At 45.9% G+C, this 22,465-nt stretch overlaps 1 protein-coding gene across 4 annotated transcripts in view; it reads left to right on the forward strand.

Moving 5' to 3' along the window:
* prkg1b (protein kinase cGMP-dependent 1b) overlaps positions 1–22,465 on the forward strand; it is a 977,647-nt gene that overhangs the window by 59,749 nt on the left and 895,433 nt on the right. The window contains exon 1 of one of the 4 annotated variants that reach the window (XM_038822051.1): positions 635–1,490. The exons of 2 other annotated variants lie outside the window; for them this stretch is intronic. In XM_038822051.1, the coding sequence (XP_038677979.1) occupies positions 1,177–1,490 (314 nt within the window). In that variant the 5' untranslated portion in view covers positions 635–1,176. Of the gene's footprint in view, positions 1–634; positions 1,491–22,465 lie in introns of those variants that run through there. One more of the 4 variants, XM_038822052.1, reaches the window with a different exon arrangement.

A 22,465-nucleotide genomic window follows, 5' to 3' on the forward strand; every position in this document is an offset into this window, starting at 1 on the left:
AGACACAACACCGATGGAGCACTAGTCGGCGCTATTGCCTATTCTTTGTTCAATGGGAGTGACTCCACAGCGATTGAAGTCGTTTGAACTAGAGGAAATCTATCCTTGCCCTCAATTCCTTATTGCAATGGGACTACATAATTCCCAGTTTGCTTCCCGTGATTTTTCAAACGGGCATTGTGGGCAGTTATGTCAACTATTACATCTGACTTCTGGAGAGATGACGAAATGGGGTTAAAGTAGAATTATTAACATCAGAGTGAGCATCGCTGTACCGACAGCAAAGTGCGGGTTTTTATCGAACATTAAATGTTGGATGAAAAGGCAGTTCAACCACTAGTGTCAGCTATTCATTGAATCAATGCATACATATTTTTAAAACGTATAAACTGATAGAACGATGAGATCAAGAGAGGTTTTCAGGTTCTGCCTGGATCTTAGCTGGTGTTTGAATCAGCAAAATGCTGTACTTGTGTGTTTTAATGTAATCTTTCGAGATTGAAACTCAAATATCGTGGGCTAATTTATTAGGGAAGTGGGTAAACGACATCGATGTTCTTGTCAAAATGCAATGAATCGACCAATCGAGCGAAGGGGAAAGGTGTCTGTGTTTCTTTGCTGAGACTGGGACCACAGAGAGAGAGAGACAGGGCACCGGGAATAGGGAGACTGTCACTGTCTCCACAGCAGAGTGAAGGTGTCCCTTTGGCGAATTGTGCAGCATTTATTCGTTTCTTCCAAGGGGCTTTTTCTTTGTAACCCTTGAGTGCTGTCCAGTTGTAGAAAAAGGGCGGTGGGGGTGGAAAAGTTGCGATGCAAGTTCTGCAGGAGCCTGTAGGCTCCACGCTTGCTTTCGACAGGGAGCTTTGACGTGAGGCAGGATGAGCAAAGTGTGTTCGCGGCTCTCGGCTCCACTCAGAGGGGATTTCCGGAAGGACGGGAGGCGCAACTGTTGAGAGAGAGAGAGAAGAAAGCCTTTTAACTGCGAGTACTTCCCAAACTGCCTTCTTCCTCCCCTCCCTCCTCCTCCTCCCACTTCCCAGTGTTGTCTTTTTTTTTGAAAGGGGGGGGAGGGTCACTCGGAGTTGACAAGCCTCCCTCCCAGCCACCCCCACCACGGAAAGTTCAGCAAAGTCACTTTTGGAAAGTTTGGCGGTGAGCTGGAGCCTCCCCAGCATGGGCACTCTGAGGGACCTGCAGTACGCTCTGCAGGAGAAGATTGAGGAGCTGAGGCAGCGGGACGCGCTCATAGACGAGCTGGAGCTGGAGCTCGATCAGAAGGACGACCTGATCCAGAGGCTGCAGAATGAGCTGGACAAGTACCGCTCGGTTGTCAAGCCCGCCGGCGGCAAGCAGACGGCCACCCTGTCCACGGGCACCGTGCACGAACAGCAGCGGACCAAGCGGCAGGCCATCTCGGCGGAGCCCACTGCCTTCAACATCCAGGACCTGAGCCACGTTACCCTGCCCTTCTATCCGAAAAGTCCACAGTAAGCAGCCGTCCACTCTGCCTTTCTCTCTCTCACACACACACACACACAAGGAGAGCTGTCTGTCTGTCCACTCACTGCCCGGCTCAACTCTGCCCAGCTCAGCACACAGCCGCGCTTCTCTCTTCATCGGCATCAAATTCCACCAGAATGTCGGCTGGGTTGAATGTCAGTGGGTGTCAGGTCGGGATGGCCAGGTGCATTGCTGAGACCCCTCTCTCTGAAACCCTGCCTAAATCATCTGAGAGTTAGAGGGGATGCTGAGCCTGGGGACAGGACATTAGACCGAATGGACAATAAGGGAGCAGAGATCCGCCATGGGCCAGGGGTTTAGACATGAATGGGTAAGTGGCTGGAAGCAAGTGAGAGTAACAGTGTGTAACAGCATTCAAATTGGGGGGGGGGGGGGGGGGGGGTAGGGGCGAATGATTCAGAGTCCGTCAGTGAGTAACGTGTATATTATGTGGGTTCAGGTATGAGTAACTGAGTTAATGTGAGTGATTGTGTGAGTGAATGGCTCGGTAGGAGTGAGAGCAAACTGAGAGTCTGATGTGTGAGTTACATACAGACCGTGTTTATGGCTGTGTGACTGAGTATGGGTGTAATAGACTCTGTGTGTGATTGAATAACTGACTGTGTGAGTGACAGACTGTGTATGTGACTGAGTGTGGTGACAAGACATTGTTTATGTGTGGGCATGTGACTGACAATCTGCGTGACTGTGTGATAGACCGTGTGTGTGTATGTGTGTGAGACAGACCGTGTATGTGTGACTGACTGTGTGTGACTGAAAGAGTGACTGAGAGACTGAGTGACTGACTACGTATGCGGAGTGACTGCGTGAGTGACAGACTGTGTATATGTGTGTGACTCAGTTTGTGACAGATCGTGTATGAAGGAGTGACTGAGAATAACTGTATGTGTAAGTGACTGAGAGTTAGAGGGGGAACAACTTTAGACAATAAGGAGGCAGAATACCGCCAACAAAGTGGTTGAGGGTGGGGGCAGGCAGCAAGAGTTAGTTCATTGGTTTCTGGGCACTCAGACTGTACTGACCTCGCATTGCACTCGGCATCATCTGTTCACAGTTCAGACGACTCTAGGAGAAGGGAAGCTGGAACAAGTTCAGTCAGAGTAATCTGCTGCAGCACTCTGCTCCCAACAATCATTCCCCAGTAATCATTGCACTGCATAGATATCAACAGATATGAATAACATGTCTGACAACCTGGATTGAAAGTTTATGAGAACCTAAATAGGAGAAAAAGCGCTTGGATTAGATTGCATTTTGTCACTGATGGTGATGGAGGAGCCGGCTTTCGGTTTAATGGGAAAATCTAATATGGTATCAAATGTGACTTCCTCACAAATATCCTTGTGTAACCAGGAAAGATAGTTGCAAATGTGAATAGGATGCAATCAGCTCCCTGGCTCAGAGTGGCTTCAGTTCCGTTCCCGTGTTTTGCTGGGCGCTACATTTGCGGCAATGTTTATTCTTCATTCTTAGACTCAGTCCTTGCGCTGGAAACTGGTCTGTAGTTCCCCTCATTGGGCAATACAGTTGCTGAATATGTTTGAGTATCATCCACCTCTCCCCGCCTCCCTCACTGATATTGAACAGAATTGATAAGTGGACGGAATGAGGTTGCTGGTGGCCTCTATAAACTATCCGTCAACAGATTTATCTCTCCTCCTTTCCGTCCTGCTGTGTGCTCCCCATCACTTCCCCCGGGCAAGTTACACACTTCAGTTCCTTTCAGGACCTCTACAGTTCATCGTCATTCTCATCATCAGTGACATCCAGCCGCAAAACTAAGGTTCTCACTTAGCTTGTCGATCAGGCCCTGCCAAAGGCTTCCTAAATCCGATTGGGTGAATTCCCAAGGATTTTATTCCGAGGCTTCTTGCAACTGACCTGGTCAAATTATACCCACCCCACCAATATTTTAAAGTTTAACTTTGTGATTATTAAGTTTGTGATTTTTATTTTTGCTCCTAGCAATGTTCACGACATTCAGTTTCATTTGCTGCAGGTTTCAGCACAGTCTTGTATCTTGTAAAATTGACTTGAATTTTGTTTTGTTGGAGTGAAGGATTGGTTTGGTTTTTATCCATTGAGGCCTTGCTCCAGGTCTAGCGGTTTGGCGCTACTCTGAGAATAGGGTTATTGCAGCAGAGGAGGATGTCATTTTGGCCAATCATGAATTGATGGCCCTCTGAAAGAGCTACTCAGCTAGTCCTTAACCCCCCCCCCCCCCCCCCCCGTAACTATCCAGTTCCTTTTTCGATGCCATGATTGAATCCACCTCCACCACACCATGGGGCAGTGCATTCCACATCCCACTCACTTGGTTTTTCCTCTTGTCGCCTCTTTTCCCATTCACCTTATGCTGGTGTCCTCTGATTCTGGATCCTGTCACCAATGGGAACAGTGGCAAAAATAGAAAGGCAGAGTACTATTCGGGCAGCACGGTTGCACAAGTGGATAGCACTGTGGCTTCACAGCACCAGGGTCCCAGGTTCGATTCCCTGCTGGGTCACTGTCTGTGCGGAGTCTGCACGTTCTCCCTGTTTCTGCGTGGGTTTCCCCTGGTTTCGTCCCACAGTCCAAAGACGTGCAGGTTAGGTGGATTGGCCATGATAAATTGCCCTTAGTGATTAAGAAAGTTAGGAGGGGTTATTGGGTTACTGGGATAGGGTGGAAGTGAGGGCTTAGGTGGGTCGGTGCAGTCTTGATGGGCCAAATGGTCTCCTTCTGCACTGTATGTTCTGTGTTCTATTTGAATGGGTGTAAATTGAGAGATGTGGATACTCATCAAGACGCATTCAGTTGCTGAAAGTGAGCACACAGGTGCAGCAGGCAGTAAAGATGGCAAATGGTATGTTGGCCTTCATAGTGAGAGGATTTCAGTATAGGAATAGGGATGTTTTACTGCAACTGTATCGGGCATTGGTGAGGCCACACCTGGAGTATTGTGTGCAGATTTGGTGTCCTTATCTGAGGAAGGATGTTCTTGCTTTGGAGGGAGTGCAGCAAAGGTTTACCAGGCTGTTTCCTGGGATGATGGGACTATCATATGAGGAGAGACTAAGTTGGTTCGGATTGTATTCATTGGAGTTTAGAAGAGTGAGAAGTTCATAGAAATTTATAAAAATTCTAACAGGATTAGACAGGGCAGATTCAGAAAGGATGTTGAGAGGGGGAAAGTTTAAGGGAGATGTGCGTGGAAAGTTTTTTACGCAGAGGGAGGTGGGTGCCTGGAACGCTTTGCCAGCGGAGGTGGTAGAGGCGGGCATGATAGCATAATTTAAGATGCATCTAGACAGATATATGAACGGGCGGGGAACAGAGGGAAGTAGACCTTGGAAAATAGGGGACAGGGTTAGATAAAGGATCTGGATCGGCGCAGGCTGGGAGGGCTGAAGGGCCTTTTCCTGTGTTGTAATTTTCTTTGTTCTTTGTTCCCGTTGGTGAGGGGGGTTCAGAACTAGCGATCATATTTCGAGGATAAGAGATAAATCTTTCAGGACTGAGGTAAGGAAAAATTTCTTCACCCAGAGAGTGGTGAATCTGTGGAATTCACTACCACAGAGAGGAGTTGAGGCCAAAATGTTGTGTAATTGGGGCTAAAGGGATCAAGGGATAAAGGGGGGCAAGGCAGAATCAGGGTTATGAATTTGATGATCAGCCATGGTCATAATGAATGTTGGAGCAGGCTTGACGGGCCGATTGGCTCCTCCTACTTCTATTTTCTATGTTTATTTCTATCTGCTCCATACATATCCCCTGCATGGTTTTGAACACCTCTATCTAATCTCCTTGTATCTTTGTCTCTCTGAGGGGTACAGCCCTGGCTTCTCCAGTCTATCCTTGTAACGGAGGTTTCTCATTCCTAGAATAATTCCAGCAAATCCTTTCTACATCCTCTCTAATGAGGCCTCCTTGAAGTGCAGTGCTCAGAACTGCACACAGTTACTTCAGTTGAGACTAAACTGGTGTTTTAAATAGATTTTGTACCTTTTTCTAAATCTTTCAGGATGAACTGGGTCACCCTGGTATCATCAACCAAAGACCCATTATGTTCCCTCTCTTTTTAGTGGGCACAATGACATAAAAAAATACAATTTATGAAACTAAATGTCAATATTGTGTCACGGGATCATAGGGAAGACTAATTTAGCTCACTGGGCTAAATCGCTGGCTTTTAAAGCAGACCAAGCAGGCCAGCAGCACGGTTCGATTCCTGTATCAGCCTCCCCGGACAGGCGCCGGAATGTGGCGACTAGGGGCTTTTCACAGTAACTTCATTGAAGCCTACTCGTGACAATAAACGATTTTCATTTTCAATTCATTAAAGTTTGTACGGAAAACACAGAAACATATGATTCTCCTTCATGCTGCAGCCCGTAATAGAGGAATATATTTGTTGAATGATCCACGGTTGCACAGTACCTTAAACATCCTTAGTATATCTAAGGTGTTCCACAGACAATTCATTGTCTCAAAATGAAATCACTGTTATCTTATGGGAAAATACAACAGATAATTTTCCCACTTGGTCATTGTTTGAACAGCAGATGGGTCAGTCGATCTCTTTTTACTGGATGCTTGATTGCAGAGTTTGGATGGGACAGGGGAACTTTCCTCTTCACGCAGTGCCATGGACTTTCCACACTTTGTCAACAGAAGATGTGGATAGCATGGTTGCACAGTGGTTAGCACTGCTGCATCACAGCACCAGAGACCCGGGTTCAATTCCAGTCTTGGCTGACTGTGCAGGAGTTTGCACTTTCTTCCCGTGTCTGCGTGGGTTTCCTCCGGATGCTCCGGCTTCCTCCCGCAGTCCAAAGATGTGCAGATTCGGTGGATTGGCCATGCTAAATTGTCCTTTAGAGTCCAAAGGTTAGGCGGGGTTACGAGGAGAGGGTGGGGAACTGGGCCTAGTTAGGGTGTTCTTTCAGAAAGTCAGTGCAGACTCAATGGGCCAAATGGCCTCCTACTGCACGGTAGGGATTCTAAGATCTGTTCTATGATCTCAGATAGGCAAAGGGATCTGAAGTTGTCTGGACTCAATGTAGAGCCATCATCAGTCACCCTAATGTTTTGTCTGGCTTGATCACCCTGGTATCATCAACCAAAGACCCATTATGTTCCCTCTCTTTTTAGTGGGCACAATGACATAAAAAAATACAATTTATGAAACTAAATGTCAATATTGTGTCACGGGATCATAGGGAAGACTAATTTAGCTCACTGGGCTAAATCGCTGGCTTTTAAAGCAGACCAAGTTGACAAAGTGTGGAAAGTCCATGGCACTGCGTGAAGAGGAAAGTTCCCCTGTCCCATCCAAACTCTGCAATCAAGCATCCAGTCAAAAGAGATTTCACTAAATGGGCCCCCACCCACATCCCCAGCGAAATATTTTCTTATTTATGTTATTCATTATAAATATTTGTATTTAGGTGGATCTGAGTAAAAGGTAAATAATGGAAGACCTTTTATGGAAAACTATCTTCTCTAGGATACTTACAATGTAGGATGGAGTCAGGGTGGCTGGTTAGCTCAGTTGCCTAGACAGTCAGTGCGTGGGTCAGTTTAACTCCAGAAAGCACAGTGTTCAGTTCCCTATTCAGCAGAGGTTGACGTGGGGGCCTGCCTCCTGGCCCTATCTGTAATAAGAAAGATCACAGCAATTTGATATGGATTAGCGAGCAATCGCCAAGGACCTGCCTTCGGGCAAAGGCCTGAAAAAAAGGAGGATGGTCATGACCTTCTCTAGGATTACGCTGTAGGCTGGAGTGACCATCTCGGGATATTTTTACATGATGGTGAAGTGAGTTAGGACTCTAGGCTGGAGTGGCCATTTCCAAATATTTACATTGTAGACTAACTGTAGGGGAACATAGAACATACAGTGCAAAAGAAGGCTATTCGGCCCATCGAGTCTGCACAGACCCACTTAAACCCTCATTTCCACCCTATCCCTGTAACCCAATAATCCCTCCTAACCTTTCTGGTCATTCAGGGTAATCTTATTATGGCCACTCCACCTAACCTGCACATCTTTGGACTGTGGGAGGAAACCGGCGCACCCAGAATAAACCCACGCAGACACGGGGAGAACGTGCAGACTCCACACAGACAGTGACCCAGCGGGGAATCGAACCTGGGACCCTGGTGCTGTGAAGCAACTGTGCTATCCATTTGTGCTACTGTGCTGCCCAAAGGGAGGAGTCACCATCTTTATAGGATGATCATTGAACATTTTTCAGTCATAAAATATGTTCATTTTGCAGGGAGGCAGTGGCATAATGATATGCCACTGGACTAAGTAATCCAGAGACCCAGGGTAATGCTCTGGGGACCTGGGTTCAAATCCCACCTTGGCAGATGGTGAAATCTGAATCCAATATAAATCTGGAATTTAAAATCTAACGATGACCATGAAATCATTGTCAATTGTTGGAAAAACTCCATCTGGTTCACTAATGTCCTTTAGGGAGGGAAATCTGCTATTTTTCATTCATTTCATTTCATCCGTATCTGGTCTATGACTCCAGACCCACAGCAACGTCGTTTACTCTTAAAATGCCCTCTGAAATGGCCAAACAAGCCATTGCCAAACAAGGGCTATATGGGATGAACAACAAACTCTGGCCCAGCCAGCGAGGCCTAAATCCCTTGAATGAATAAAAAAAGTTCCATGTTTTATTTGCTTCAGATGTGACTTGTGTTGGTTTAACAATAAGAGAATCAACCACAATTGTCTAAGACCACAGTCCAGATTAGGTGCAGGGCACTATTTAACTGAAAGGATATTGCTGTCTGCAGACTACTAGCATATCTAAAAGGACTGTGAATTCCAGGAGCAGTGGCCTATTGAAAATATCTCTACTATACTAATGACATTGATATAATTGATATTGATGTTATGATGGATTTTCTGGGAGCTGGGGTTTGCAGGTATAATTAAAATATAACCGCGAGAGAATATCCACTACACTTTTTAATTCTGCGTGGCACGAAAAGTCACTCTGAAGTGATCCTTGAGGTTTTGTTTGAGAAAACGTGAGTCATTAAGAGAAAAGAGACATTTAAGGTTTGAATTCGGGGTAACAGAATCACAGTTGACAGTCATTCTTTTGGAATTTAAAGTATTCATGGAACCATAGAATTCCTACAGTGCAGAAGGAGGCCATTCGACCCATTGAGTCTATACCGTGCCTCTGAAAGAACACCCTATCTAGGCTCATCCCCCCCCCCCCCCCCCCCCCCCAGTCCTGAATCCCCACCTTTTGGACACTAAGGAGCAATTTAGCATGGCCAATCCACCTAATCTGTACATTAGGACTGTCGGAGGAAACTGGAGCACCCGGAGGAAACACATGCAGACACTGGGAGAATGTGCAAACTCCACTGACAGTCAACGAAGGCCAGAATTGAACCCAGGTTCCTGGCACTGTGATGCCCTTATTTTCTTTTACATTGAAAATTGGGGAGAGTACACTGGCCACCAAAATCCTCGCGTCTCTGGGTCATACTCCCAAGTTTGGAAATGAGACGCAGACAGCACTTTTCTTTATTTTTTGTACTCATTCATGGGATGTGAGCTTCTCTAGCTAGGCCAGCATTTGTTGCCCATTCCTATTTGCCCTGGAGAAGGTGGCAGTGAGCTGCTTTCTTGAACTGCTGCTGTTCATGTGGTGTAGGTATACCCATAATGCTGTTAGGGAGGGATTTTGACCTAACGACAGTGATATATTTCCAAGTCAGGATGGCGAGTGATTTGGAGGGGAACTTCCAGGTGATGGTGCTCCCAGGTATCTGCTGCCCTTGTCCTTCTAGATGGTAGGGGTCATGGGTTTGGAAGGTGCTGCCTAAGGAGCCTTGGTGAGTTGCTGCAGTACATCTTGTAGATGGTACACACAGTTGCCGTTGTGTATTGGTGATGGAGGGAGTGAACTTTTGTGAAAGGGGTGCCAATCAAGCTGCATCTCCTGGATGATGTTTAGCGTTTTGAGTGTTGTTGGAGCTGTACTTATCCAGGCAAGGGGGACTATTCCATTGCACTCCTGACTTGTGCCAAGTAGATGGTGGGCAGGCTTTGGGGAGTCAGGAGGCGAGTTACTCACCACAGCCTCTGACCTGTTCTTGTAGCCACAGTATATATATGACTAGTTCAGTTCTGTTTCTTGTCAAAGGTAACCCCCCAAGATGGTGATCGTGGTAGAAACCCCATTACTGCTGGTAACATCGAAGACCCTGCTCAGAGACTGACAGGGAATGCTGCAGTTTTCAACAGTTGAGGGACCTAACCGATAAATGGCTTAACTTTAAATTAATCTTCACTGTAGAACTCATTGTTGTTCCTTTGCAGGAGGCTCAGAAAGGATTTGTCTTCTCTTTGTATGTCTCAAAATGGGCTCAAGATTTCTAATGACTAAAGATGGATTTCCTTTATCCAGGGATAAACAAGAATCTTTGTTTAATAATGAATTAAGCAACTTCTCCTGCATTAGAAATCTCTGGGCAAAGCGCCTGTATAAAACTTCTGATAATTCGTTGTACTGAATAATCGTTTTATATTAATTGGATTTGAGTACAGACATTAGAATAATTGCAAGCATATTCAGTATACGCATTTCCATGTGCCATTTCTCGATTTGTGGCCACTATAGTTGAGTTAATCATGAGCTAATTATCACATTCTGATGAAAAAGATTCATACCATCTGGATTATGCAGAACCATTTGAGTATTCAACTTAAAATTAAATTTGTCCAAAGGCCAGTCGAAAGTTCACATAGTGACAGTTTCCTTTGGAAGTAACATAGCATCACTTGGAGATGATCTTTGGTTTCCTTTTGAGGTTCCCTTGCCCGCACTAAAATTCACCAAATCCCATGTTAAAATCAATCCCGCGTTTATTCTCAAATTCCGCACGGAGACACCTTCACAACAATGATACTTAATGTTATTACATGGGCAGCCAATTACAATGGCTAAGGGTACATTTAGTGCTAATTTTGTAGCCTTGCCAGCATTTTGTTGCTGGAGCAGTAGTCTGCCATCTTGTGAGATGCCATCAACCCAATGGCTGTGACAAACGGGAGTGGGGGTTCCATTCCTTTTAACAGGGTCGTGGCAGGAAAGGCTGCACCATGGCCCAAATGATTCCTCTGGAGAGGTTTCTCCTCCCCTCTGACGGTCCTAACAGCTTTGGCCCTAAAAATTTAACCTTCAAATGCAAGCCTCAATGCTATGGGTTTTCGCATTTCACAGTGCCTCCCTCTCCCAGTGGGGCTGTTGCCAGGCCTTGGATTGTGATGGTAGCTTTGGGAGCTCACCAATATCCTTAACTGGAAGGTAAGAGCGAAGGGGACCAATTCGGAGATTGCCTGTAGGAATATTACTGAGCCAGTCTCGCTGCCAGCAAGTGCGGGCATGGGACCCCCAATGGGTGCCAGCATTGGAGTGACACAGAGAAGACCCAACTCATGTTTCAGATAAAGGTTGTCAACCTGAAATAATAACTGTTTCTTTCTCCATAGTTGCTGCCTTACCTGCTGAGTGTATTCTAGCATTTTCAGTTTTACTTTCATTATGAAAATCCCACACAGATCATTTGTATCATTGTAAATTGCATAATCAGCTAAGATATAAAGCTTGCCATTTGGGTTGCCAACCCTCAAGGATTGGCTCGAAGACTCCAGGAATTGAATATCAATCTGCAGAACATTGTGTAACAAGGGAAGACGTTCGATGGATTGGCCATGCTAAATTGCCCCTTTTTGTCCAAATGTTAAGTGGGGTTACGGGGATAGGGCGGGGTAGTGGGCCTATGTTGTGGTGCTCTTTCAGAGGGGCGGTGGAGACTCAATGGGCTGAATGGCCTCCTTCTGCACTGTAGGGATTCTGTGATGCGGCGTGGTGTAATGTCGCTGGATTAGCATTCCAGAGGCCTTGGCTAATGCTCTGCAGACCCAGGTTCAAATCCCAACACAGCAGCCAGTGGACTTCAAATTTAAACCTGGAATATAAAGCTAGTCTCAGTAATGGTAACCATGTCAACTATCCTCAATAGTTGTAAAAACCCATCTGGTCCTTTTGGGAAGGAAATCTGCCATCCTTCCCTGGTCTGACTTCCATGTGACTCCAGGTCCACAGCAATGTGGTGGATTCTTAATGACTGAGAACCCCACTCCGTTCAAGCTCAATTAGGGATGGGCAACAAATGTTGTCCTTGCCAGTGACACCCACATCTGATAAAAGAATAAATATCATTGAGACATTTTTAGCGGCAGCAAGGTTTTCATTGTATGAAAGCTGCACATGTGTGAATGTGTTTTTATTTCTTTTATTCATTCATGGAATGTGAGCACTGCTGGCAAGGCCAGCATTTATTGCTTATCCTTAATTGCCCTTGAGACACTGCTGCTGAGCCACCTCCTTCAACCACTGCAGTCCATCCGGCCTAATTGGCAAAGCCACCGGCCGAAAGGGAGGAAATTTGTGATTTTTGACACAGAGGCAGTGCAGGAATGGTGGCATTATTTCAAGTCAGAATTGCGTGTGACATGGGGAGGAAGCTATGCAGTGGGTGGTGCTGCTTCCCTTCCCCCTCTAGGTGGTAGCGGCCATGAGTTTGGAAGGTGCTGCTGAAGAAGGCCTGATGAACTGCTGCAGTGCACCTGATAGATGGTCACACTGTGCGCCAGTGATGGAGGGAGTGAAAGTTTAGTGGATTAGATGCCAGTCAAGCGGGATGCTTTTTCTTGGATGGTGACAAGCCTCTTGAGTGATGTTGGAGTTGCACACACACAGCCTGGGTACCAGAGCCATCAGCCATTTTGTCAGCAGATAGCCCCCCCCCCACCCCCTTTTGTGTGCCATAATAAAAACAGCAAATAGTGAAAACACTCAGTGGGCCTGTCAACCTCTGTGGAGAGAGGAAAACAGAGTTAACGTTTCAGGTCTGTGACCTTTCATCAGAATTCTTCAGATTTCCAGTGTTCGCAGCAATTTGTGTTGTGTCTTTGACTTGCTGTGATGGCCAAGGTTCTGCTGGCACAGCAGACTGCAAAATTCTAGAAATCATGACTGCTTCAGGATACTCAGCTACTAGGATACGCGGCATTGAACTGCGTGAATTTCTTACCTTTAGACCCGACTGTTTCACTGAACTCTTAGCCGGTCTCCCACAAAGTACCCTCTAAATTTGAGGTCATCCAAAACTCTGCTGTCCATGTCTTAATCCACACCAAATCCCATTCCCCCGTCACCTCTGTGCTCCCAGCGGCTTCTGGTAAAGCAATTTTGTGACTTAAGAATTCTCATCCTCATTGAAATCCACTGATCACGATACAAATAAAACATGTTATCATATTGCATGGCATAGTTATAGACCATCATTCAAAAAGTATAATAAAAGGATTGCACAATGGGATTCAAGAATTTTCTACCGAAGTCCAGACAGAACACATCTTCCATTGTTTGCACAAGAGTAGCTTTGGTACACATTACCCGGGACCAGTAACAGTGCTCATTTATGAATGCTTTAGAGCTTGTTCACATGATGTTTGCTAAGTCCAGCATCCCAAGCAAACTGTATTGAACAAACTGTATTCCAGGCTGATTTACAAACTGTATTCAGCAAGCTGTATTGCTGGCTGTAATACAAACTGTATTCAACAAGCTATATTGCTGGCTGTATTGCAAACTATATTCAGCAAGCTGTATTCCTGGCTGTAATATAAACTGTGTTCAACAAGCTGTATTGCAAACTATATTCAGCAAGCTGTATTCCTGGCTGTAATACAAACTGTATTCAACAAGCTGTATTGCTGGCTATATTGCAAACTATATTCAGCAAGCTGTATTCCGGCTGGCTGTAATACAAACTGTGTTCAACAAGCTGTATTGCTGGCTGTATTACAAACTGTATTCAATGAGCTGTATTCCTGGCTGTATTACAAATTGTATTCAACAGCAAGCCTTGTCTATCTATTAAACACAATGAATAGGTCAATTTGAGATATGTTTCAGTGTTTTGAGAAGGTGTCACATGTGAAGTCTTCCATCTGCTGTCTTAAGCATTGAATACACTTGACGATCCTACTTTGAATATAGATTGTTAATTGTTTAATGCATGCTTGTTGCACAATCTCAGCATCATCTAGGTTAATGAGAAGGGGATCTTGGGCTGGGGGAGGGGTGGGGGTTTGCACATGTAGCCTAATTCCGTGGCATTGCACTTTTGGCATTTCAGTTTCCTGTGATTCGCTGTTGCAATTCACTCAACAAAGTGATTTCCCCTCGCATGCGAGATGTGTGGATTTGATTGCGACCCTCCAAGAGAGTCAGGTCATCCATGTATTTATGGCAATGTATAGTTGTGATGATATCAATACAGACATTGTTTAGCATTACAATCACAGGAGCCCCGAAAATGTTTGAAGCCAATTTGTTTGTTCCAAAGTAAATGTAAAGCGGCGCTGAGTACAATTAGTCCCAACCGGGATCATCCGAAGATGCCAGTTCCTTTCCAGGCCGGCTTTTATCGGTGGCTTTTAATGGACCCCGTTGTTGGGCTTCCACCGCTCAGCGGGAGAGCTCGTGTTTAACGAGCCCCACGGGGAGATCAATCGGTCTGTCTCCGTGGGTTATAACATTTAAGATGATGAAAAATATAATAGGCCCCAATTCATCCTTGTCAGACCCCAGTGTATAGCATAATCAACTGGCAGTATTTGATGTATGTCGCATTGAGTGAGTCCAGGATCCAGATATATGACAGGCTCAATCCTAATAAGCAGATTACTGATTACTGATTGCAGTGTTAATGATCGACATGGTCAAACCCTTCGCTAAAACCAGTAATCATAGAATTTACAGTGCAGAAGGAGGCCATTCAGCCCATCGAGTCTGCACCGGCCCCTGGAAAGAGCACCCCACCCAAGCCCCACGCCTCCACCCTATCCCCCTTTATCCCCGTAACCCAGCAACCCCACCCAACCCTTTTGGGCACTAAGGACAATTTAGAATGGTCAATTCACTTAACCTGCATATCTTTGCACTGTGGGAGGAAAGCGAAGCACCCGGAGGAAACCCGTGCACACACCAGGAGAACAAGGACTACTCTTGATGATGTTTTCTGCTTGTCAGCATTGAGAAGATGCACAATACTGTGGATAATTCCTTTTTGTTACCAAACTGCTTGGTCTAAATACAGTCTAAATATTTTGGCATGTCTTTTATTGTCCACTTTGCAATGAAACCTTTGGCTAATTTGACAAAGTGATCAGTGAGAGAGGTGGGATATGCATTCTCAATAATAAATAGGGTTAACTTTGATCCTGGGGTGATGATTGCTCATTACCACTGGCAGGGGACCTTGCTAACATGATATGGTTTGTTGACAATATGTGTCAGCGGCACCCTGAGTTTGATTGTGAATTCTCAAGTGCATAGAGATGCCGTCAGTTTCTCTTGCATGTGATATGCTTATGGCTTTTAGTTCACAGTACTAGCCATGGTTGCACTATTGAGTAACGTTTAGGTGATGGCATGCTAGCTGATAATGTGTCCATAAAGAGGGCTGCCAGATGTCATCAAACAAAAACCTTGATATCATCTGCTGAATCACTCTGCATCGCTTGGAGTGAAAATTGCACTTTGTATCTATCATGTCCATACAGACTGATGTTATCATGGTGTAAGGCAGACTGCCACTTGTGAATTTAGGGCTTATCAGATAGATGTTGCTTTGTTTTTCTTGTCGGGACACGTGGCTCATTAGCACAGTTGTGGAATGCCTGACACTGCTGATCGACTTCTTCATTACAGGTGATCTCAAAGCAGTCATGATTCATATGCTGAATATTCGCAGGCCACTGCTCCTCAGCGGGTGTAACAGGGGGACAGTAGGTACTGTCATGGCTTCCAAAGAACGATTGCTGTTACTGAGAGGAGCCAGGATTTCAACCTCTTTGTACAGGGAGGACATCGCTTTATTTGTAACCATCTTGCCCAAATGCCATTCACCACCTGTTGGGTTGTTTACAAGCAGTCCTAAATTTAGGTTATGTAGAATTTGATCAATGTTCAGGCGGCACGGTGATGCAGTGGTTAGCACTGCTGCCCCATGGCGCTGAGGACCCGAGTCCGATCCCAACCCCGGGTCACTGTCCTCTGGAGTTTGCACATTCTCCCCGTGTCTGCGTGGATCTCACCCCCAGAACCCAAAAAGATGTGCAGTAGGTGAATTGGCCACGCTAAATTGCCCCTTAATTGGGAAAAAAGAATTGGATACTCTAAATTTTTTTTTTAAAGTATTTGATCAATGTTAAGTTGATTAAAATTTCCCATTTTAGCAGTGGAGGTGCCTGACGATGTGAAATAAAGTTGTCTATGAATGATTGAATGTGATGAATCAACAGTTCTGAAATGCCATGGTTTGACTGGGAGTAGTAGACTGTGAAGAAAACTGAAATAGGTCATCTTGTAAGTTTCACTCTAACGCAAAAAATTTCCAAGTGCTCCAGGACCTGGATATCAGTTCTAAATGTTCTATCCACTCCAACTCCAATATGATGAAGCCCTGTTTTCAACAGAACAGTTCCATTTGAAATGGATACAAAGTCAGGTGGTAAATCCGATCAGTACCACATTTCAGTCACTGACATATATTCCAATTTATTTAATTCAAAATTCATCAAATTTATCGGGCATTACATAGAAGAAAAGTGAGCGATCTTATCACAGCTGGAATCCTCCTTAGGTTTCTTGGAGTAGTGTGTTGCTAGGTAGTCCCTAGCTGGTAGAAATATGGAATCAAAGTTTTTTCCCATGTTATGTGGGCATCAGTGGCATGACCAGCGGTTGTTGCCCATCCCTAATTGCCTTTTAACTGAGTGACTTGCTAGGCCGTTTCAGCGGGCAGTGAAGAGTCAACCACATTGATGTGGATCTGGAGTCACATGTAGGCCAGACCAGGTCAGGGTGGCAGATTTCCGTCCCAAAAGGACATTAGTGATCCTGGTGGGGTTTTAAAAATGACAACCAATGGTGCATTCATGGCTTTATATGAATTGAATTTAAATTTTACAGTGGGATTTGAACCCATGTCCCAAGAATAATCAATGGGGTCTCTGCGTTGCTAACCCAATGACATCATCACTACACCACGAATGTTACAGATAGTAACTTTAGAAATTTCACAAATAAGGAATATTATTTGTCTGGAAATGTTTTATTTTTCATGAGATTAAAAGAGGAAATACATTTCAGAATGGCAAATTCTGTTACGGTATTGGTTTGAATATCAATGCAGCAAGATATTTTGAACATCTTTCGGCTCTGCTTGCAGTGGTGTTTGGTATCCTAGCAACCACAACTGAACATGCACACTGCTCCATCTGATTCACTGGACCGATGCACGGTCGTCGGCTATCCCTCAATTCGAGGATCATGTCTGCTCAAGGTTGCGTTTTCTACTATTGGCCTTTATGTGACTGAGCAGGCCGATTCCCGACCAACAGATTGTTGGGGACATGGGGCGGTTTGTCCCATGAGGTAGTGGGATCCAGATTGCAGGATTTATTTCCTTTCATTTCCTTCTTTGCCACCACTCTGCCTCATTAAGACGGCTTGACTCATAGCACGATGCAATTTGATAGGCAAGTTGTCCCCATTTTGAATGATTGGTAACAAGCTCCTCCCAGTCATTAATGTCAATAAGGCTACACATCAAGGAGAGCTTCAGAGTGTCTTTGAAGTATTTTCTTTGTACTCCCTGGTACATTGACTATTTGATAGTTGAGTAAACTGGAACTGGCAGGGAAGGCACTTTTCAACTGTGTAATCTTCGCCCGCACTTGAAATTGCACAGTCCTTTTCATCAGGTTAGAAAAGGAAGTTCTGAAGTCAGCAAGTTTCACACAGCTTTTCTCGCCTGATCCAGCACTTTCCCAAAATTTACACACTCAGTCTCTCGCACTCTGCCCCCTCAATCACACGCTCACGGCTGGATTCTCTAACAAAATGGGCTATGTCCCCACGCCGGCGTAAAAATGCTGGTGTTTCACTCCCCAGTTTCCTGCAAAAAATAAAGAGCTATTCACTTACCTGTAGGGGGTGAGCAGGGAACTCTGGAGCAGGTGCAACTTTGGCTGCGGATACGGGCCCCCCCACTTCCGGTTCCGAGTTTGCGCATGCCACAGCGGCGGCCTCCAACAGCCATGCCGAGCGCCATGGCGGACTCAGACTGTTGACCATCAGCAAGAAAGAAAGTCCCCCCGATCGGCTTCGCGCCGCTTCATCCGACCCACCAGATCGCTGCCCCGGCCGCCCATAAGGTCCCCCCCAGTGATGGATCCCCCACCAGGGCGGACGCAGACTGAGACCCGACCGGGCAGACGTGGTTAGAACCACGGGGTTGGGAAATCGGCCGGTCAGGATCGGAGCATCGCTGGGAGGGCCTCTGACAATAGCGCCCCCCCCACCCCCCCAGCCACGCGGTGTGATTTGTGGGCGAGCGTTTCTCTGGGGACCGGAGAATCGCGGGAGCAGCACCGGGCCCGATACGGGTGTAAAAGTTGATTTTCTGCCCCCGCTCCAAATGTGATTTCAGCACGGGGCTGCGGAGAATCCAGCCCTCAGTCTCTCGCACTCACTCCCACTCGCCCCGATTGGTTCCCTGGACTCCAGCCCCAACATTGCTATGCTCCCATGGCTCTGGTCCTGCCTTTGATTGGCTGTCTGGGCTCCAGCCTCAGCATTGATTGACTCCCTGGAGTCCAGCCCCATCGTTTATTGGCTCGTTGGACTACAGCTCTGCCAGTGATTGGCTCCCTGAGCGCCAGCCCTGCCATTGTTTGGCTCACCGAACTCCAGCCCCATCGTGGATTGGCTACTTGAGCTCCATCCCCGCCATTGATTGGCTTGCTGGGGTCCAGCCCTGCTGGTGATTGGCTCCCCAGGCTCCAGCCCTGCCAGTGATTGGCTCTCCAGACTCAAGCCCCGCCATAATGTGCTTTTCTCAACCCAGCAACTCTCAACACACTCACGAATGTGGGCTTCATGGGGGGGCTTTGCGGTGTGTTGGACAAGCCTGCTATCGATGATGTATGTCGATGGCGGTCAATTTACTTTTGGCATGAAGGTGACTGAGGTTAAAGAATTTTCCACCTGCACAGTATTTAGCACTGACGCCAGAGGACAGTTGATCTTTAAGGTGAATAACCACCGTCAGGTAGATTGTAAATATTGTGGGGCTCCCACACAACCTTGCTTGATCTCGGTCCAGATGTTGAGGTGTTTGTCTCAGATCTCCCAATAAAGAGAGTTGCAGTCATATTGTCATGAAGTAACTGTGGGATAGATGTTTCTCTGACATCCAATTCTTTGGAGCACAATCCATAAAATTTTGTGATTTATCAAGTCAAATGCCAAGGCCAGGGTGAATGCAATGAAGAGTACCTTGGATTGTTCTCCCAATTTTTCTGCCAACAAAGACCATGTCGAAGGCTCCTCTGGAAGGTCTGAAGCCACACTGTATGGGATTCCCTCAGTCGTAGGGAGTAGGAGATTCAGGAGAATGTGTGCCAGGATTTTCCCTGCTTGGAAATGAGGGAAATATCTTGATAGTTTGCACTGCAAGCTTTGTTTCCTTTCTTGAAGATAGGTACAATTGTCACATTCCTGAAATTAGGAGGAGTTCTTTTTCCCTGCCAAATCTGATGGATGAGAACACAGAGTCCTGATGTGCGCAAGAGCACACCAGCTTTGACAACACCAGTGGCAATACCTTTGGGACTGTAGCCTTTGTTGTTTTTCATTTGTTTGATTGCTTGTTGCAGCTCTCGTATTGATGGTGGTCCACCATGGATTCTACACAGAGTACTGGGGGAATAGCCTGGAGAGTGTCAACTGCCACTGTGGATTCACAGTTGTGGAGTTGCTGATAATGTTGTTTCCAGTGTTCATGGATGGCATTGTCATCCTTAAGAGAAATACCATCCTGTGAGTGAAGGGGATGCTGTCCATTTGACATTGCTCCATATATGGTCTTGGCGGTTTTCAAAAAACTTTGCAGATCATGACGGTCAATGTATTGTTGGATCTCTTGAGCTTTCTCTTCCCTCCAAATGTCTTTTATCTTCTCTATTTTTCTTTGCATCAGCCTTGAACTGTGCCTTCTTGGCTTGCTCCCTTCGGTTGTTCTGGAAGGTTGCTCATTTTGTTCTCGGAGGTCACATATTTCAGTATTGCATTCATCGAACCAGTCCTGGTGATGACGATGCTCAGGCCCAGTGGCCTGGAGACAGGAGTAGAATAGCCTCCTTCTGCACTCCAGGGATTCTATGCTTCTAAGAAGGTAATCCTGGTGAGGATGCTTTATTTGATCCCGCTGTTTTGGAATTGAATCGGATGTGTGAAGGTTTCACAGATTGGCAGTAAGCTTCACCATCTTTGGTCAGACTGCTCTGGACCTGAATTATTCATCTTCTCCCTGTTAGACTTTTGGGTCTTGGGATGTCTTCGTGCTGGGCACAGTTTTATCACCGATTTTAGCAAGTCAATGACATGCCCAGAAGGCATCAGTCCTCCCGCTTAGATCATGTGATACAGACATGACTTAGATTTTGACTAAAACAATGGCATAATCCATGAGTTACTAATGCTTTGATTTAGGATGCCTCTTGTAGTTTTGTATTTGTCCTTATGGCCGAAGATGGTGTTTGTTATAATGAGGCCATGCTGAGTGCACATGGAAGATACCATTTGTATTGGTTTTCCCCAGCCCAGTTTGTCCTAATGGTTCTCGTCCAGATATCAGCCTTGTGACCGACACGGGTATTAAAGTCTTTTCTTCTTTGCTCTGGCAGTAAGGACTATATCAATGTCGGAATAGAACCTTTCCTTAACAGCCTTTTGGAGTCAAGGATCGGGATAGAAGTGCTGATGGCTGTGGCATATTGATTACAGCTGAGCTGTTGGTGACTTTTACATTTATACAATTGGGATTTCCGGCAGTGCATCCAAGTACCTATTCCAGGTGACAAAACAAACTCCGTGTGCACCAGAGCCATTGTCAGCTTTTCTAGTTGAAGGTGTATTCTCCTACTTAATGCTTCGGCTGCACCATCCCAGGAAGGCAGGTCTGACTGAGGACAGCGGTGTCAATTTGGAGTCTAGAGAGCTAATGTGACATGATTGCAGTTCTTCTTTCCGGACAGTCACACATGAGATCGGCCAGGAGTGTTCCAACATTCCAAGTTTAAGGATTTCTTTACTTGACTACAGGGTAGCATGGTGGTTAGCATAAATGCTTCACAGCTCCAGGGTCCCAGGTTCGATTCCCGGCTGGGTCACTGTCTGTGTGGAGTCTGCACGTCCTCCCCCTGTGTGCGTGGGTTTCCTCCGGGTGCTCCGGTTTCCTCCCACAGTCCAAAGATGTGCGGGTTAGGTGGATTGGCCATGCTAAATTGCCCGTAGTGTCCTAATAAAAGTAAGGTTAAGGGGGGGGTTGTTGGGTTACGGGTATAGGGTGGATACGTGGGTTTGAGTAGGGTGATCATGGCTCGGCACAACATTGAGGGCCGAAGGGCCTGTTCTGTGCTGTACTGTTCTATGTTCTATGTTCTATGGTTAGCATGGCCTCCTCTCAGTGCCAGGGACCTCTTGGGTCACTGTGTGGAGTTTGTACGTTCACACCGTGCCTGTGTAAGATTCCTTTGGGTGCTCGGGTTTCTTCCCACAGTCCAAAGATGTGCAGGTTAGGTGGATTGGCCATGTTAAATTGCCCTTTTGTGTCCAGGGATGTGCAGGTTGGGAGTGGGTGGGGTTACGGGGTTGGGGCGGGGTGGATGGGTGAGTGGAAATGGTTAGGGTGCCCTTTCTATGAGTCGGTGCGGACTCCATGGGCTGAATGGCTTCCTTCTGCATTCTCAGGATTCTATGATTCTTTAAAAAAAATAAATTTAGAATATCCAATTCTTTTTTTTCCAAATAAGGAGCAATTTAGCGTGACTAATCAAGCTCCTGCGCATCTTTGGATTGTGGGGCTAAGACCCTGCAGACACGGGGAGAATGTGCAAACTCCACACAGACAGTGACCCAGGGTCATCATCAAACACGGGTCCTTGGCGCCGTGAGACAGCAGTGCTAATCACTGTGCCACCATGCGGTAGGTATCCTATGATTCTAAGAAGATAATCCTGAAGGGGATGCCTCCCAGCCAGGAAAAAAATGGGACAGCCTTTTTTAAGGAAGGTTTCCTAGCCCCCTCCCCATTTTGGGTGAGCAGAAGGTATCTTCAAGAGGACTACACAGTCACAGGTGCTTCTGCCCAAAGCCACCTCTGTTCCAAACACAGGTGTCCAGTGTATCTGTCCGCTGGTGCACAATGGGACACCTTCCAACAGCTGTATGAGTTAATGCTTAATTTTAAAGGCGGGTGTCAGAAGCTAACAATTATGGCAGCATGACCTAAGAAAGGGGCCATTTGGCCCAACTGGCCTGTGCTGGTGCTTATGCTGCACATAAACAATGCCTTATTTTTAAAATTCAAATCCCATTGTCTCACCCCTATCTCTGTAATTTCCCTCAGTCCTCAGATGTATCTGCACCCCCTTGAATTATGGCTGCTTGAGCATCCCTGATTTTATCTGCTTCACCATTGGGTGAGCAAATTTCAGCTCCTAAGTTCTGGAATTCCCTCTTTGATGAATGTAAAAATTGTTACATATTTTAATTTATGTCTGTTGTAGTGAGGTATTTAAAAACCTGGGTTAAGGAATATATTTGTCACAGTAATATTATAAAAGAACCAAAGTTAAGAAATCCAGACTGTGTGTCTGCTAAAGCTGTAATGAAAAAGTAGTAAAATGTGAGGTAACCATGGTTTCTAACCATTTATTTGTTTACGTATAGAGGGCCTATGGAACATTGTTATGATTGCTGGAGAGAGGGCA

This window comes from Scyliorhinus canicula, chromosome 16 (assembly GCF_902713615.1).
Source record: "Scyliorhinus canicula chromosome 16, sScyCan1.1, whole genome shotgun sequence".
NCBI lineage: Eukaryota > Metazoa > Chordata > Chondrichthyes > Carcharhiniformes > Scyliorhinidae > Scyliorhinus > Scyliorhinus canicula.